General features: G+C 39.4%; 3 protein-coding genes across 3 annotated transcripts; all 3 read left to right on the plus strand.

Moving 5' to 3' along the window:
- Nucleotides 1–1,720: 1,720 nt before the first annotated feature.
- lrata (lecithin retinol acyltransferase a) lies at nt 1,721–3,242 on the plus strand. The gene is made up of 2 exons (XM_030057852.1): nt 1,721–2,272; nt 2,581–3,242. The coding sequence occupies exons 1-2, from the start codon at nt 1,739–1,741 to the stop codon at nt 2,731–2,733; spliced, it is 687 nt and encodes a 228-aa protein (XP_029913712.1). The 5' UTR covers nt 1,721–1,738; the 3' UTR covers nt 2,734–3,242.
- Nucleotides 3,243–3,802: 560 nt separating this feature from the next.
- On the plus strand, nt 3,803–5,931 carry LOC115363444 (lecithin retinol acyltransferase). The gene is made up of 2 exons (XM_030057666.1): nt 3,803–4,293; nt 5,476–5,931. The coding sequence occupies exons 1-2, from the start codon at nt 3,805–3,807 to the stop codon at nt 5,629–5,631; spliced, it is 645 nt and encodes a 214-aa protein (XP_029913526.1). The 5' UTR covers nt 3,803–3,804; the 3' UTR covers nt 5,632–5,931.
- A 5,881-nt stretch (nt 5,932–11,812) lies between these two features.
- npy2r (neuropeptide Y receptor Y2) lies at nt 11,813–14,097 on the plus strand. Its single transcript, XM_030055213.1, has 2 exons — nt 11,813–11,924; nt 12,973–14,097. Exon 2 carries the CDS (start codon nt 12,997–12,999, stop codon nt 14,095–14,097), a length of 1,101 nt encoding a protein of 366 aa, XP_029911073.1. The 5' UTR covers nt 11,813–11,924; nt 12,973–12,996.
- Nucleotides 14,098–17,779: the final 3,682 nt, after the last annotated feature.

Genomic DNA, 17,779 nt, shown 5'->3' on the forward strand with positions numbered 1-17,779 from the left:
ACTTGACCCCAGTAACTTAAACCTCCAGAAAATGGACATGATAAAAAGTGCTACCCAAGTCTATGCATCAGGTACTTCGTGTGTTTTGTTGACTATATAAATGGCCCTTTAAATAAAACATAACGTCCCCCATTCCCTGTCTTTGTGCACATCAGAGTTCTTGTGGGAATCATATTTTTCCCTCCCAAATGTCTCAGTAACTATCAGTGGTTCTCACACTACAGGTATGATCCTGTTAGCTGAGGGCCCTAAAGCAGAGGGAAGATTATCAGTGTCCTGTTATAGTTCCTCAGTGTCATCCAAAACAGCTACAGCAAATTTGTGTAAAATGTTAATAGTTCTTATATGTTTTATACAGCTAAGAAAAAAAATGACCCCAAAGAAACACTGATGTGTACAAGATGTGTACTGGACACTGAAAACATATCATTTTGTGTTTACCCTCTTGTCTGCATTAAATTAGGAAAAGTCATTGAATATAAGCAAAAAACAAACAAACAAACAAACAAACAAACAAACAAACAAACAAACAGCCAAAAATATTAATAATGGTGTATTTAGAGAGTCAAACACTGAATGGGGTCAAACTGGCCCAAAGATAACAGAGGGGTTAAATGAAAGTGTTTCAGTTGGCCTGTATAGTCCAGTAATTTTAGGCCAAAATTGGGGTCAACCTAGGACAAATTGCAAGAGAAGCAAACTCAACTGATTTTGTATCCTCAGTTTGTCCTGAGTGAGGGAAAAAAAGTCCCAAGAAATCCTATTGGTGGAAAGTTTTGAAAATCACCTATTTATGACCACATATTACCAAAAAACACTGTTTTTAACACACAGGGGAAAGGGGTCAAAATTTTACTTTCAGATATCACTATATCACTATAAAAATTCACAAGTTGATTACACACACAAAGACAAGAAAAAAGTCAATTACAAGTTCTTTGAATTATTCTGTTTTCACATACATATCACACATTATCTGAGTTGATATGCGCTAATAAGGAATATAAGGAATAAATGCCAGAAGAGACATTTAAACAGTAAATTAAAAGGTTACTATATATATAGTAACCTTGAATTAAAAGGTTACTATATAAAAGTGAATTAAAAGGTTACTGTATATATAGTAACCTTTTAATCCACTGTTTAAATATCTGTTCTGGCATTTATTCCTTATATTCCTTATTAGCGCATATCAAATCAGATAATGTGTGATATGTATGTGAAAACAGAATAATTCAAAGAACTTGTAATTGACTTTTTTCTTGTCTTTGTGTGTGTAATCATCTTGTGAATTTTTATAGTGATATCTGAAAGTAAAATTTTGATCCCTTTCCCCTGTGTGTTAAAAACAGTGTTTTTTGGTAATATGTGGTCATAAATAGGTGATTTTCAAAACTTTCCACCAATGGGATTTCTTGGGACTTTTTTTTCCCTCACTCAGGACAAACTGAGGATACAAAATCAGTTGAGTTTGCTTCTCTTGCAATTTGTCCTAGGTTTTTTCATAAAATGACTGGACTAGTATGTTCATTTGTAAATATAACACAGGTGACATTTTTTACAAGATGCTGACTCAAAGAATCAGGCGCATGTGCATAATAAATACGCTAAGAAGGTCGCTCGTGACCAATCGTGTTCTCAGGATTTTCTCCGTGCGCGCGTCTCCTCCTATGCTGATGAGGATAAAAAGCCCTCGCGGCCCAAGCCCCCACCGGTGCTCTCCCAGAAAACTCTCGCTATGCTCCAGCTGTTGACATTCCTGATAGAGAAGCTGTCCCTTCTCTCCAACTTTAAACTTTTTGACTCCAAATGGTCGGCTGATGAGCACCAAGAGCGCGCGACGCAGCGAGTCCACTCGTCCGCCTTCAGGAGAGGAGACCTGCTGGAAGTCCCGAGAACCTTGTTTACCCACTTTGGCATCTATTTAGGTGACAACAAAGTCGCTCACCTGATCCCCGACATCCTGCCTGTATTTACAAATGACAAGAAGCGAATCAGTACAGTTGTCACTAATAAAAGGCTCATCTTTGGCTGCATGTATAGGTGTGCCACGGTGCGCGTGGACACAGTGGAGGACTTTGCATATGGCTCCAACATAATAGTAAACTATATGGACAAGATGATCAAGACAGAGGCATTCCCGAATGAGGATGTCGCTAAGAGAGCCGAGAAACTCATCGGAGCAATCCCGTACAGTCTGCTGTGGAATAACTGTGAGCACTTTGTGACATACTGCAGATACGGAGCGGCAGCAAGTCAGCAAACTGAGAAGGTAAAGCTGGTACACTTCACAATGAATGTTTGAATGCATGCATGCTGAAAGTCTCATTCTGCTGCTGGATTTTATAAATGTGCATTTTTGCATGTATTAGACACAATCCTTGCATGTAATTCAATTATAAACTCATGGTGTCACTGTGATGCAATCAAATGATGATGAACTATACAAGCTCCATACTGCAGCTGTTGTATATTATTGATGTCTAATAGAATTCCATGTGATTGTTTCAGGCCTGAAGTATAAAAACAACTTTACTACTGTCAGAGTGCATACAGTAATTAATTCTCCTTTTTTTCCAGTTTTGTCAGTGCTTGAAATCGATCATCCGAGACCAGCGGAGCTTTGTTGTTACATTTCTTCTTGGGATGATCTCCATCGTGCATTTTGGCATGGCACCTGCAACTACATTACCCACAATTCTTATCCCCTTCACCCTGTGGATGGCTGGTTAAAGGTTCTCAGCACATAAACATGAACTTTAATTTGACATAAACAGTCACTTGAAATTTTTCATGATGGTGCTTCTTGTGCGCTCCATGTTATGCCACACAAAATGCCCGGCATTCATAAGCATGTTGTCATTTGTAGTGCACAGCAGGCTGACATGGCCTTGTATTTTGACATGCCTCAGTAAGCAGCGGTACTACACAGCTGAAGATTTTACTCTCATAAACTACTGAGGGCTACTGATGCAACAGAATGTTAAATTTGTGTAGCAGAAATACTGTTTTTAATTTGTTTTTTGTCGAACATTTACACTCACCACTCAAGTCAATAACGGTACATTGACTTTAAGGAAACCTTTTTTAGCCATAATGTGAAATAGGTATATTCCAGTTTAACGCTTGAGTGCTATATTTAATGCAAATGTGCCTTTAAAATAAAATAATAAATCTGCCATTTTGTACTTAGTTGCCAATGTTGTAAATAAGATAAATGTTTAATAAACTTTTTATATGTATTTGTGTGCCTTATGTGTGTGTGATTAATTAATATACTATCACTGCCCATGCCAGAGGAAGCAAACTAATAAACTAGCCATGACTTCATAATATGCTATGATGTATGTGTGTAATTAGAGTGTTTGTTTTGAAAAATGTTGCTGGTTAATGATATGTATCTAATTGTACACATACTCAGGAAAAATGCTGTGTAATAATGACACAGTTTTAAGCACAGGCCTATCACGCACAGGCTGGTAACAAGCCTGCAATATGAAGTCTTTTGTTCGGGTATGATGGTACAATATCTGTGACCTTTTAAATGAGGACTTAATCCCCGGAGTTGCCAGTTCAGGCTTCTTAATTAGCATTGCAAGCATTGACCTAAATACACTGAAAAGCAGGCCCAAGTTTTGAAATCAAGTCAACCACATCCATGTGATTAGGGAAAGCTTCTTTATTTCTGTCAAAATCAGACTGAAACATTGACAAATATCTAATCCGATTAATCACACTAGCTCCTCCTAACTCCCATATGAATAAAATACTCAGGTATCCAACAGTTTGATGCAGATTGCCATCATGTTTCCTTTCCAACTATTAAACCTTTTCTTTGTGGCTTCCAAAGACAAAGAGGAGGACTCCAAATATGACCTGTCCCGCTACAAGCGTGGTGACCTGTTAGAAGTCCCAAGGACATTATTCACCCATTTCGGTATTTACTTGGGTGACAACCGGGTGGCTCATCTCATTCCGGACATCCTGCCAGCGATATCCAAGAACAAATCTGCTATAGCCCAGATGGTGACAAACAACCGTCTCATTCTAGGGGTAATCACCAAAGTGGCCAGCATCAGAGTGGACACTGTGACAGATTTCGCTTACGGCTCAGAGATTTTAGTTAACCACACGGACAAGTTGTGCAGTCAGCCTCCCTTGGATGGGGACGAGGTGGCCCGAAGGGCTGAGAAACTGCTGGGCTCCATCACCTACAGTCTGCTGTGGTACAACTGTGAACACTACGTCATGTACTGCCGGTATGGCATGGCCATCAGCTACCAGACATACCAGGTAGAGTTACTGACCTTCCATGAAGAGTTTGCTATAACATCAGCACTTCTCACTATGCTGAGTAATCTTTTAGGGGTGTTTGTTAATTGTCTGCCAAACTAGTAAGTACATGAGAGACTGCAGCAGTAGCAAGAGCTTGTTGAAAAATATGCACAAGTCATTATTCATTTCACAGTTGAATAACTTAAAAAAAAAAAAAAAAAAAAATAGTTTGTGGTTGATTTAATGGGCTGCATTGCGTTTTCAGTTTTTAATTCAGGCAAAATACACCATTATTATCAAGTGACAAACACAAACTAATTAGCATATTTTTGAATTTTCCATTTTGCTGCATAAGGAGGGTCACATGTAAGTAATCCTGTTTGACAGAAAGCTTGATTGCACGTGTTGCTTAAGAAATACCCTCAACCTTTTCCAAGGATTTGGTGAAAAACAGATTATTGAACAATATGTGTAGCAACACTCACGTGTAAAGTGGAAGTAATCACAACAGGCCACTAGTAAGGGAATGTGACTGAAGAAACCTCATGTTGAAAACCGTATTCTGAGGAGTCACTGTATAATGGCAAGATATTTTAATGAAATGCAAATTCATCCAGCAACTAACATACTTTGAACAAGAGGCAGATATTTGGTAGAGTAAAAGCACTCTGACATTTGGTCATATGAGGACATTACTAAAGCCCTTGGGACTGAAAATTAAGTTTACTCATTCATGAGGTAAGCAGCACCATCTAGTGTTACTTACTCTCAAAATGAATGAAGTGAGCATGCGAGCTAGTTCGCCATTACATGACTTGGCCTTGCTCAAGACATCCACATCAAACACTCCATCCCAATACGGCAAAATGTGCTGATTCACCTTCTGCTCCTCTGTACCGCTGCCAGCTGCTGTAATCTTCACTCCCACCTGTGCCAGCATCCCAGTGTGAGCTCTGATTGATTATAAGTCCCTCAATAGGAGGCTAAGTTACAGAGAGAGATCAATTCAGAGCCTTGACACCACAATAATATTACTCTCTATTCACATTTCATTGTGATGTATTAAGATCATGTTCATGTGAGTTCTCTGACCAAACTGATATTACAGATAACAGATATCTACTGTACCATTGATTAATGATTTATGTTGCACAAATTCTGTTTGACAGCCTTGTCTAATTTTCACACCCTGTCTTGTAGTTCTGTACCACAGTGAGGAAGATTGTGTGCAGCAGGATGAGCGCCTACCTCACTGCCCTGTGTGGTGCAGGGATCATGCTGTACTTGGATTCTCTAACGCCGCTAACCATTTTGCCAACGCTTCTCATCGCTTTCACCATCTGGATGGCGTCCTAATGGCGAGATGACTCATGAGAAAAGACTGATCTATAACACACTGCTGAAAGCTGGAATAAAGTCCTATGGTTCAGATGTCTGACTAAAGGCACTGGGAAATTACATTTTCACTATAGGATAACACTAACGGCATTATGTTATCTACTGTATTAATGTAAAATAGTCTTAATGGGAAGATATCACCGACAGATAGTTTTTTCATGACAGTGGAGCTGATGTACTAAAGTGATGTTCATCCACTAATACTTGTAGCTCATCAAAGAATTGCTACAGTTGACTTGTTATTGTGTATATATATATATATATATATATATATATAAACAAACCTGTGCATAAAACAGACTGGCTTGGACAAAGTGCAATAAGTTTGAAATGATAATTTTCAGTCTATCATATTGCAAAAGATGATAACGATGATGGTAAGTGTGTTTTGGTTGTTGAATAAATATGTATTTTTGCCTGCCTCTGGTTGCTTTTCTTGTATGAAACATCAACTCTCAAAATATTTTTACCCTCTGTTTCAATATTCTCTGCTCTGGGAGTTAATAACACTTTCGATACTGTCCTTCCCTGGGTTGTGGCTGATGTGGAAAAAAAAGAAAAAAGAGGAAAAACTTATTTTAAAAAGTATGTTCATGGGAACATGTTACTGAGTAATACAGGCTTGGGAAGGAACAGCCATAAGCAGACCTAATTAGAGTTGTATTTAAAAATGGCATTTTTGCTCATTAAGCGGTAGTCAACCGCAAAGAATGTCAACTCTCTGTCACTGTAACTAAATCAAGAGTCACTTCATGCCAGCAGGCAATGTTCCTAACCCTTCATTTAGCATTTCCACTGAGAATTCAGAGCAAGCAAACAAAAAAGTCTCTTGATAAGAGCAGGCCTGCTTAGTTGTGAGAGCTGAATATGATTACTAACAAGTCACTGAACCTTTGGTATAGTTTGAGAGCTAATTTGTTTGTAACAAAAGAGCAACTGCGCTTGTCCTTATAAAGGACATAAAAATTAAACAGAGTTGAGAATGAATCCTAAACAATTTACTATTTGCAGACACTTATTATCATTGTGTTGCAAACAGCTTAATTGTATTTTGCTGGCTGCAGGGGAAAAAATGTTTAATGACCTGATAAATGTGTCGATCAGGCAAAGAAAACAAACAACAACAAAACGTCTTACTGGATGAAGACCTACAGCATACCAATTATAAGCTTTGAGGCCCATAAGAAAAAAAATGTTGGGTGACCCTTCATTTTAATGCTGTTAATAGGTTTGTGAGTTTGTCTATGTTTTATTGCTGAAATGCCGCCTCATTAAACCAGGCCGTATATGCAAAGATAAAAGCTGAATAGGTCTTGTACCTGCTTTCTCCTCTGCCCGAATGCAGTCTCTTTCTTTCTCTCTCAATTGCTGTCTTCTTCTTTCACCCTTTCATAATGAATAGCCCATTAGATGAAAATTGAAAACTATAAGTTCTGCTGAGGCAGATCTCACAGAAATACATGAATACATTTGAACCAGTGGTGGTGGTATGTAATTTTTTCTCATTGACTCTGCATTGGCATTGACTCCATGGTGCTGGCATGTAATTTTAACCCATTTCATGGCACCACCACATAATGTGTTGTTAAGAAAGTTGTGTTCATTTCACACGCTTTTGTGAGATCAGGTTGAGGTTCTGCCAAGCAATGAATGTCCCCTTGTTTCAATGACCTAAGTTAATTACATGCTAATGAGACCTTTATAGGAGAAGGAAAAGGAATCTTCAAGGGGTGGGATGGCTCAGGAGGTAGGGTGGTTGCATGGATGGTTCCTGGTTTGATCCTCCAGTCAGCGAGTCAAAATGTCCTTAATCAAGCACTGATGGCAGCCTCTGCCTCTGCCGTAAAGCTGTCCAGCACAGCAACTGGCTGTCAGTGAACCAATCAGATCCCATATTGCCACTGCAAACTGTGCAGTGTGGCTGTAACACATTTCCAGATTCACATGCTCTAAGGCTAGACTAACTCACAGACTTAAGCAGGTTGTCTTGGGTCTTGATTTTTGTCATTTTGTCCAATCTCTAATGTGCTCATAAAACTGTTCTGTGAGCTGAAAGACATTGTTTCTTCAGCACAGGCACGAAAAATCTGGATTGGGGTCGTGGAAAAGTAAAATTTTTCCTGAAGTATGTAGTTATGTAGACAGTACTCATGATATGTAATCTGAAGATGTAATCATTTATTACATATTACTATCATTATTATTGTTTTTTAGTTAATGGTATAAATTATTGTACTCTTTATTGTACTGTGATTAAGGTGAATAACAATAATAATATAAATAATAAACCTATTTTACTGCATCAGATTTTGAGTTCATTTTGAGTTTTTTTATTGAAGATATTGGACAAGAAAAGTGTGGAAAAGAACCACCGCCAATCTGGACCAGGCGGTAGGTTTTTTCGATCACAGCTTTAACAGAAAACCAATTACTCCAATGGCAGTGGTCACTGGCCAGCAGTAAAACACTGTGGTTGTGCTGGGTAGCTCCCAGGTGTAAAGGTGTGTGATTAAAAAAAAAAAAAAAAAAAAAAAAAAAAGAAAAAGAAAAAGATAATGAATTATCATCCCTGGAATAAATGGCATTTAAAATCATCAGCAGATCTGGATTTGCATACATAATCATATTCCACAGAAAAGCGAACCTTTTGCACGCATCACTTTGCACAATGCCATGTTATTTCTTTGGGCACATTCAGAACACTTGGAATAAAAAGTCTGTCTGACTGTAATTAGACTGAAGGGAGTATAATGTGATTGTTGTTTAAGTCTTCCACTTTAAAGTGCACTGTTGGTAATTTAGATAACAATAGGCAAAAACAGCAGCCAGGAGTCTGAGGAATTGTAAAGCACAGGTGACACTTGCTCTGCTGTTTTGTTTAATAGATGAGATTATGATTAAATACTGACTCAAAGGTTCTGTTTAGCTTTGAATATTAATTTCCCTGCTGCTCAAAATGAAAAGCCACAAAAACCTACTGTTGGTACTGTTTAGGTATGCCATTTCAGAAATAGCTGGAACATTGTGGGCAAGATGGAGGAGATCAGTAACCAGTCACTACTATGGGATGATTTTTGAAATGTTGGGTTTGTGTTCAGGCACGGTGCGGTCACTGTTTTAATGTGATGGATTAGAGGTTTTTTATCAGTACACAGAATATGATGTTACTATTTCTTGTGCTATAACCAAGAGTGAGGCGCAACACACAGCATGCTACAGCACCGTACAAGTGAACAGCATAGAAAACACCATTCTAAGCTGTCATAAATCTACAAGCCCACAAGACAGGCAGCAGCATGCACCGACTACCAACTCCAGCTTTCAGGGTGAGTGACAGGACTAATTCCTCTGAATGTTTTTTTTTTTTATCTAGACTTAAAATTAAAGCAAGACATGCTACACCCCTGCAAAGTTAATTAAGCAGAAAGAGCAATGAACTCAGTTTATGCACATTACAGCATTTTATCCCAGCACTGCCTCTTCAGTGGAGGGAAACTGCTTATTGTGCAAAAACTGAATAAATACAAAAGAAATAATTTATTGATCATCACCATTTCATCAAGCCTTCAAAATCCTCTTTGTGCTCAATATGTAATCACTGAGTGCTGTATGAATTTCATTTGCCAGAGGGGAACTTAAAACAATGCATGAACATGGCAACTTCTTGTCAAAATGACTAAAGCTCAGTTGGCACACCTGCCAACTGAGCAATTAATGGAAATTATCCTCTTGTTATCTACATTAATTCAATCTGTCTTAAGGTCTGTGTTGTTGTTTGCAGCCAGTAGCCAACAGAGTGATAACGACTTCTTTAATGGAAAGACTAAAGCGATCAGCAACTTGAAACAGGCATTAAAATCCATAGCATCTAGATTGTGAATTTGCATGCTGTTGGAAGGGTTCATAAACTTTACAAGCAAAGACCCCTCCAGCTCTGCGGATTTGTTTTGTTCTTAATGACAGCAGGAGGCTCCACACTCCAGTGTCGACATTCACTTTAGAGGAAGATTAGTAAGCACAATCTGCATAGCATTCCACCTCCCGGAATCACAAGAGAAGCTGTTAACATGCCCGTCCATCAGGGTTTCCTGGTTTCTGTTATTATTTCACCATCTGTGTGTTTGCACCAAGGATGAAGGGCTTTTGCCAAGGAGGCTGGAAGACAGTAACTCAATTTACAATGGCCACATGGTGCCTTGCACTGTAATGGTGGAAATCAAATTATGAATCTAATTACCAGCAGTGGGCTTAACTGTTTGATGCGGATCAACATTGTGGTCCCACACAGTAAATACTAAACTCTGTCATTATTATATGAACTTGATAATCCGATGCCTCTAGTGATATTTGTTGCTTGTTGAGTGTTACATTCCTTGTCAACAGAGCTTTTGTCTTTTAGATTTTACCATCCTTAATGAACTCGGGTTTGCTGTCATAAAAACAAATGAGAACAAATCCTTCCTTCACCGGTTAACAGAGAATATTTTTCCTTTTTGTTTTTTTGAACCATTACTGACTGACATTAGACTTTATTTTCAGAGTGAAAACAGCCACAGATTGATGTCTAAAGTGCCCGTCTTGGCCAAGGTTTTTGGTGAAAAAGAAAAAAAAAACCCTCTTTTATGAATAGTGCTCTCTTTGAGGAGTTTCAGTCTGGTTTTAGAGCTCGTCTCGGCACTCAGACGCCACGTCTCAAGTTGGCAAGCAACTTGCTTTTAGCAGATAATGTAGGGAAATCTTCAGTTCTCGTCGATCTCAGTGCAGGTTTTGACAGGGCTGATTATCCTTGAACAGCTCAAACACATGGGTCCACACGTCTGCTATTGAAGACTCCTGTCCTCAGGTTAGATCTTTCTGTGTTGCAACTGAGGAGAGCAGGTCATTACTGGCAAAACAAATTAATGATCTGTCCTTAATCTTGTCCTTTTTTCCATATGCTTCCCTTAGGTCATATAAAACATCACAAATATAATTTTGTGTGGTATCAATTTCTATAATGCTGGTAAAAAGGCTTTTTGCCCACCAGTCTTTACAGGTGTGTAGGACAAGCACAGGCAGATCGATCAATGAAAGACCCTCCTCTGTCCTCACTTGTGAGAAATGTTATCAAAGACACCAGCGTTAAGGTCATCAGATAATGTGAGGACCATGCCAATATCTTGGGACATAACAAGTAACATAACAAGTTTATCCAAAGCCTTTGCAGAAATGGAACCAAAACAGCAAAGAGAAGCCTGCTGAGACACTTTTAAAGTGTAACAATGAATAACATTTATCTAGAGAAAATGATTAACAGAAATAACTAAAACTGCAGAAATGGAAGCAAATAAGGCATCAGGGTCTCTGAGGTCAAACAAACAAAACAAAAAAAAAAAAGGTCAAACAAACAAACAAACCCACTAACTGTAAAATAAAACAAGCAGCTCTGTGGCCAAATGACAAGGAGCACTGGCTCTGGGGGCTGATATTCAGCTCCACTGATGACCAACAGAGGCTCTGCTGTGGCTGCTCCAAGCACTCAGACAAGGGGGTGGCACACCTGAAACACGGTGAGAGAGAGAGAGAGAGAGAGAGAGAGAGAGAGAGAGAGAGAGAGAGAGAGAGAGAGAGCTCTCTTCCAAAAAGTTGAGTCAACACTTATTTACATATCAAAGTTGAGTTTTGGTTCTTACCTGTCCTTCATGCTCACACTATAGGGCATTAATGACATATTAACACAAGAGCTGCCTGTGCACAGAATCGTTTATCACTTGCCTGCCAAAGCTGCCATCTAGATCTAGACTGCTTGAAAAATGTCAGCTGTCTCTCCAGCGCGCTTGGACGTCGGGCAGACGCTCTTAACTGCTCCGAAATGAAGAGCATCGGGAAATATTTATGGCAAAGGGACTTCATCCCTCGGCTGTTTTGTTCTTGTCAAAGAAGGACGCCTCCCCTCCCCACCCCACTTTGTCACTCAACACGCCTCATGCATCACTGGGGCTTTGGTTTCCATACGGGCAGGTAATGCGCTCTCACCAAACTCCGGAGGCTGCTGTGCGCACTGGCAAACGTCGTGCGCTTCAACTGTGGGGCGCCCACTGAATTTTTTGGAGGAAAATTATTTCACCCTCTTAACTTAACAATTGCTTCACCGGTAAATTCTCACAAGGTCATGGACAAGAAAACAAGCATGCCAGAGCCCAATTCTAAACTTGACTGAGACGTGGAGACGAAAAGGGGAGCACGCACATCTCCTTCTGTTACAGATTAAGGTGAGTGAATGTTAATTTGCATGATTATTTTACCTTGATTTTTGAGTAATCATGACAGTTTTCCAATGTGTGGCCAACGACATGAGCTTTGCCTCTGCACTGCAGCCCACACTAATATTGGATATTAATATAGTAAGTAACTCATTACACTTTTTCTAACTTATGGCTGTGAATATTTAGTTGGAAAAGCTATGTGCTCTTAGATTTACTGACATGTTTAGTTCCCGCCACGGGACTAAAAAATGACAGCTGATTTCAGCCAAGCAAAGACTCAAAAACATGCGTGCAAGCTACGATATAATATGCGAGCATGAGAATACATGCAGAGACAGAAAACATGAAATAAAATAAAATAAAGCTGGGCCCTGCAGTATTTGTAAAGGCTAATTATAAAATGCTTCACAGGTGTAAATCTTAAGTTTTCTAAGGATTACTTTTAGGTTTTCTTTTGTGATAAAGAAATGAGACCTGATAGGACGAGCCACCACTTCAAAAAGGCATTTTAGCAACCATTCATTTATCACTGAAGAGCCTATTTCAGCAGAATCAATATTCTTGTGAAATAAAACGTTTATAGATCATTTGTTATTTCAAGGAGGAGAAGGAGCCTAGTGTCATAATCCAAAAGCTCTTATAAATGCTTGAAGAGGAACAAAAATATTTCAATATTTTCCCATGCCCTCTTCCCATTGTTTAAGAGTTCTCTATGTCATTCTTTATCTTTCCCCATAATGTGTATTAGATCAGTTTTTGTTTGCCATTTTTACAAAATCATCCATACAGTCATACAGCGCTGAAAACCCACAAAATCACCACATGCAATTAAAATGCTGTGCTTTGTGAAGGCACAGCGGAGCACCCTGTCAGGTACAAGTGACACCATATATTTTAGATACCATCAGGTACTCACTGAGGAAATTGTTCAGTTATTGTCTGTGACTCAAAAATGAATTTCATTAGATTAGCAGAAAATATTTTACTTCTTCTGCACCACAACTGGTATGTTGATTGCTCAAAATGATCTCCACCCACCTCCATCTTTTCACAGATTGACCTATGGGGACTGTCAGCAATGGATTCTGCAAATCATCTAAACGTAACTCAGATGGAAGATTATAAAGCAGAAGCTGAATCCTCGAACTGCTGCTCAGCTTCAGCCCCAGCTAGTGATGACAACTTTTTGAAGCTAGAAGACAGTACAAAGCTGGTGGGAGTGCAAGTGATCCTCATCCTTGCTTACAGCACAATAATATTGTTTGGACTCACTGGAAACTCCTTAGTGATATATGTAGTGTACAAGTTTAAAAATCTAAGGACTGTAACCAATTTCTTTATTGTAAACCTAGCTGTCGCAGACCTGCTGGTGAATACTCTGTGTTTACCTTTCACTCTGGTCTACACCCTCTATGGTGAGTGGAAGTTTGGGAAAGTGCTATGCTTCATGCTGCCCTGTGCCCAAGGCATGGCTGTGCATGTGTCCACCATCACTTTGAACATCATCGCCCTGGATCGCCACAGGAGCATCGTCTACCACCTGGAAACCAAGATGTCCAAAGACATGTGTGCTGTGGTCATTGTCATCACGTGGGCTGTCAGTGCCCTGCTGGCCAGCCCGCTCGCCATCTTCAGAGAGTACGGGACTTTTGACATTCTGCCAGAGGAGTCCATTCAGGTGTGCACAGAGAAGTGGCCAGGAAGCAGCATGAACGGAACCATCTACAGCATATCAATGCTTGTGCTTCAATACGGCCTCCCTCTGGCCATCAACTCATTCGCCTACATTCGTATCTGGAATAAGCTGAAGAATCACATAAGCCCTGGAGGTCGGAATGACCGCCATCGGCGCAGGAAAAAAACCACAAAGATGCTGGTGACGGTGGTGGTGGTCTTTGCAGTCAGCTGGCTGCCGTTCCATGCATTTCAATTGGCTATTGACATTGATAGCAGTGTTCTAGATATGGAAGACTTCAAATTGCTTTTCACTGTGTTCCACATTGTGGCAATGTGCTCCACGTTCGTCAATCCAATCCTATATGGGTGGATGAACAACAATTATAGGACAGCCTTTCTGTCTGTATGTAAATGTAGCCAGCCCTTCAGTCTGAAGTCAAGAAGACAAATGCAAAGGGAAAAAGACACCACCTGTACAGATTTCAAAGCCACAAATGTCTAAACTCACTAATAAATCATAGTTGAATATGGTTCATTGCAGATCATTTGCATATATTTTGTATTTTGTAGCCTTGTTTGTGCAGATGAAGCTCTCAAAACTTTATTGTGCAATAGAACTATCAAGTGTAAGTGCTTGTTTTGAATTTGTTTTTCAGGATATGTCAAAATCTGTATTCAAGTCATAAGGCAGTATGTTGACATTGTATCTTTTGTATTCAAGTGCTGTGTAATGACTACTTTTTAGCTGCCCAGTTCACAAATGGAAAAGTACTGCAGTCTATTTTGACCAAATGAAAATATTAATGTATAATGAACGTTGAACAGTAGCAAGCTGCATTGCTGGATTAAGTGTTACCCAGTGTTCCCATTTACAATGATGTTGAATGTTTTAAAAGGTGTAGTGGGTAAAAACAGCAATGCACGCTGCAAATATTGCCATTAATCTGAGCATGTAGCTTTGTGGGGGACTGATTTACACGGTGTGCAGATGCTTATCTGCGTATATACATTATGGTTCAGCAGGAAACTGAAAAGGCCTTTCTTTCAAAGGGAATAAACAAGTCCCCACCCTCACGCCCCCATCTAGCTTTTGTTTGCCGTGAGCACCCTATAGGCAGTGCTATAGGGTATATTCTTGCAATGATTAGGCCGGTGCACAGGTCTTTGAGTACTTCCTGTTGACCAATTCTTCACTGATTTTCTTTGAGCATACGTGAGGTGACAAGGCAGTTGGATATTAGCTCTACTCTCCATTTTTAGTAAGATGTTCATGGGCTATTCAGCACGTAAATCAATAATTGTTTCTTTAACTGTCTGAAGTTATTGATCTGGTATTGCTGTCACAAAGTGTGCCCTTGGGACAGGGGCATGTGCTGCTTGTGCCTTTGAGTAAAATGAATAATGGGTTTAAAGCTAATTAAATTAATCTGTGTTTGCTGCCGACTTCCTCTTTGGGCTTGCACAGGGGCACGCACTTAAGTCACTAACCTTGTCTCACTGCTGGCCCTCTGTCCATTCATCTGTGCATTAATATTTAAATACTGGTGTAATGTGGAGAAACACCAAGTCCATAGATGATGAGCAATGTAGGGAATCAAAGTTAATGATAGGTACAGGAGCAATCAATAAAATAAGTATTGATTTTGTCAACTAATTGCTTTTTAAGAGCAAAATAATTAAGCGGCAGTGACACCAATGAATTACTTTCTCATGTAATATCATAGATGACTGGCTTAGTGTACCGCCATACTCTTTGGATAATTGGGACTCATTATATTCATTATCCCTCACAGTCATCATCAAACAAGTGGGGCATTCTCTCCAGAGAATGCCCCTTGAATATTTGACCAACACCAGAGGCATGCATACACCTGTAGAGATATACAACTCCACCGCAGGCTTCATGCTGAGTTTGACAAGTATGACTTGTGTAATCATGTTCAATGGGAAAAAGGCTGAAGAATGATACCCTAGCTCCCCCTACTGTCTTTAGAGTGTTTTCTCAAAGCAGCAAGGGAACCTATAGCAGGCGCCTCCAAGATTTTCCCACCTAAAAGCTACTGTGTAGCTTTTAGGTGGGCCAAGAGCTGTTAATTTCTTATATTACTTACATTTATTCACATATTGTATCAAACCAGTCATCGACCTTTAAATCCATACTAGCTGAATGAAACAAATTTCTGCATGTATAAATGTTGAGTAAAGTCCACATTTTGCATTAAATAGTGCACATTAAAAGGCATGTGATATGTATTTTCTGACTCCAAATTTAAATTCCAATGTCTCCCATGACATAACATCAAAACACCTTAAAAGCGTAACTTACCAATATATGACAAATCCCGTCATTTCACATATCAAAAGCTCATCATCATGTTACAGCTCACGTGTGTTGTAAATGCATTCAGTCATTTTCACAGTGAGGTGACTGTCACTGCATGGAGGCCATGAGAGAGGCATTTTCCTCTTATGTTCACTCTTCTGCAGTCATTTTAATGTTCATCTATCAGCCTTGTTTTGAATTTTAGTTTTTATGACACTCATATCAGAAAACGCTGCTTCACAAAGGAATGTGGAGCCATGCAAGGCAGATCCTCTGAGAGCTGCTTGATGGATGTTCTTATAGTTTAGTCGTTGAAGAGGTGGAGGAGGGACATCTTGTGCTTTTGACTGCATTGAAATCGAAGGACATTCCAAGGTGCATTCACACCGACTCAGTGATTAATTATTTTTTTTGTACATACTTTTGAAAACCTTTTGATAAGCCACTCAGATATAGGTGGCGAGCTACATGTTTGGGACCCCTGGACTATAGCCTGAGTGAATCATTTCAAGGTTACTTAAACCTTGAACTACAGCTGTGTGCATTATCTTTGTGAACCAGACCATATCTGGGTTGTAAGGTAAGACCATTGAAATTGATGACACAAATTTACAAGCTAAGTGCAAAAATTGCTGTGTGTTTGCTTAAAATGTGGTGCACAATTTTTCCCACTTAAGCTGACCCAATTATGCCTGTACCACTATCTGAGAAGAAGTCTAAGGGAAAGGACCATGAAAACTCAGTCTAGCCTGATTGATAACATTTTTCTACCTCTGTTTAGTATGTCCATGCTTTCTTCCCACTCTTCTTCAGTAAAATATGTCCTTATATGGCTACTTAGCTGTTTCCTATATTTTACCTTCCTGCTATTTAATCGGACCATTAGTCTTTCATGAACCAATGCCAGACTGGTAAAGATTATATAATATACCAGACCATCTGTCTGCTGTAACTGGGTTACTGTCTGCAGGCGGCCTTGAATTCTGTTGTTTAGAGGTTACATGGTTTGCACTGGTGCCTCATTATATGGCACTGATTTTATTCTCTCTCCTCATCTAAGTCCAGAACAATGCCGTGGTCCTCTTGGCGAGGCCTGCATACCTCCAGCTGAAGTGGAGTCGTCTCGCTCTACTCTGATGAAGACATTTTTCAGTGGGAACATATTTCTCCTCCAGCTTGTTTGTGTTGCTGTGCGCTTCTTTGGCACTCCTCAGTTCCTCCTGCAGTCTTGTAGCAAAGCCTCATCTTCTGTGATAAGGTGGTTTTTCACATTTTTGGCCAGTGTTTGTGGAAGTGCATTCAGATGGGGTGCTCATTTACACCAGGACTCCTGCGCTCGGAAGCTCATCCAGACCACCACTGTGTTGAACACCAGCTTGTCTCTGATTTCCCTGTTCAGATCATTATATTTAATCATTTTTTTTCATCCAATTAAGAAAAGTTAGACCCAGTTCTTGCAGTGTGGAGTTAAACATCCCAACAGTGTATTCCTCCCGATCCTCCTTAGTTTCATTTAAAATAAATACCATATCTTCCTTCATCCTGTTCTTATTGTTATCTTATTGTCATTGTTTGCACACATGTTAAAGAAAGCTTGGTCTCAGTGTCTTTTCCCTGTGTAAATAAAAGTTGATGTTGATCCGAAGTGACATTGTACATTTTATCAGATATCCAGAAAATATTTACAAAACATCCATCTTCAAATAAAACTGCTGGGCCTCCTCTTGAAAGAAAACAACAACAACAACATCAACAACAACAACAGCAAAATCTTGAAAGATCACTTAACTGTAAACATATCACTAATCTGCATCTTCAAAACTGTATGATGATGATGATGATGATGATGATGATGATAATA

The sequence above is a fragment of the Myripristis murdjan genome, chromosome 1, assembly GCF_902150065.1.
Source record: "Myripristis murdjan chromosome 1, fMyrMur1.1, whole genome shotgun sequence".
Classification (NCBI taxonomy): domain Eukaryota; kingdom Metazoa; phylum Chordata; class Actinopteri; order Holocentriformes; family Holocentridae; genus Myripristis; species Myripristis murdjan.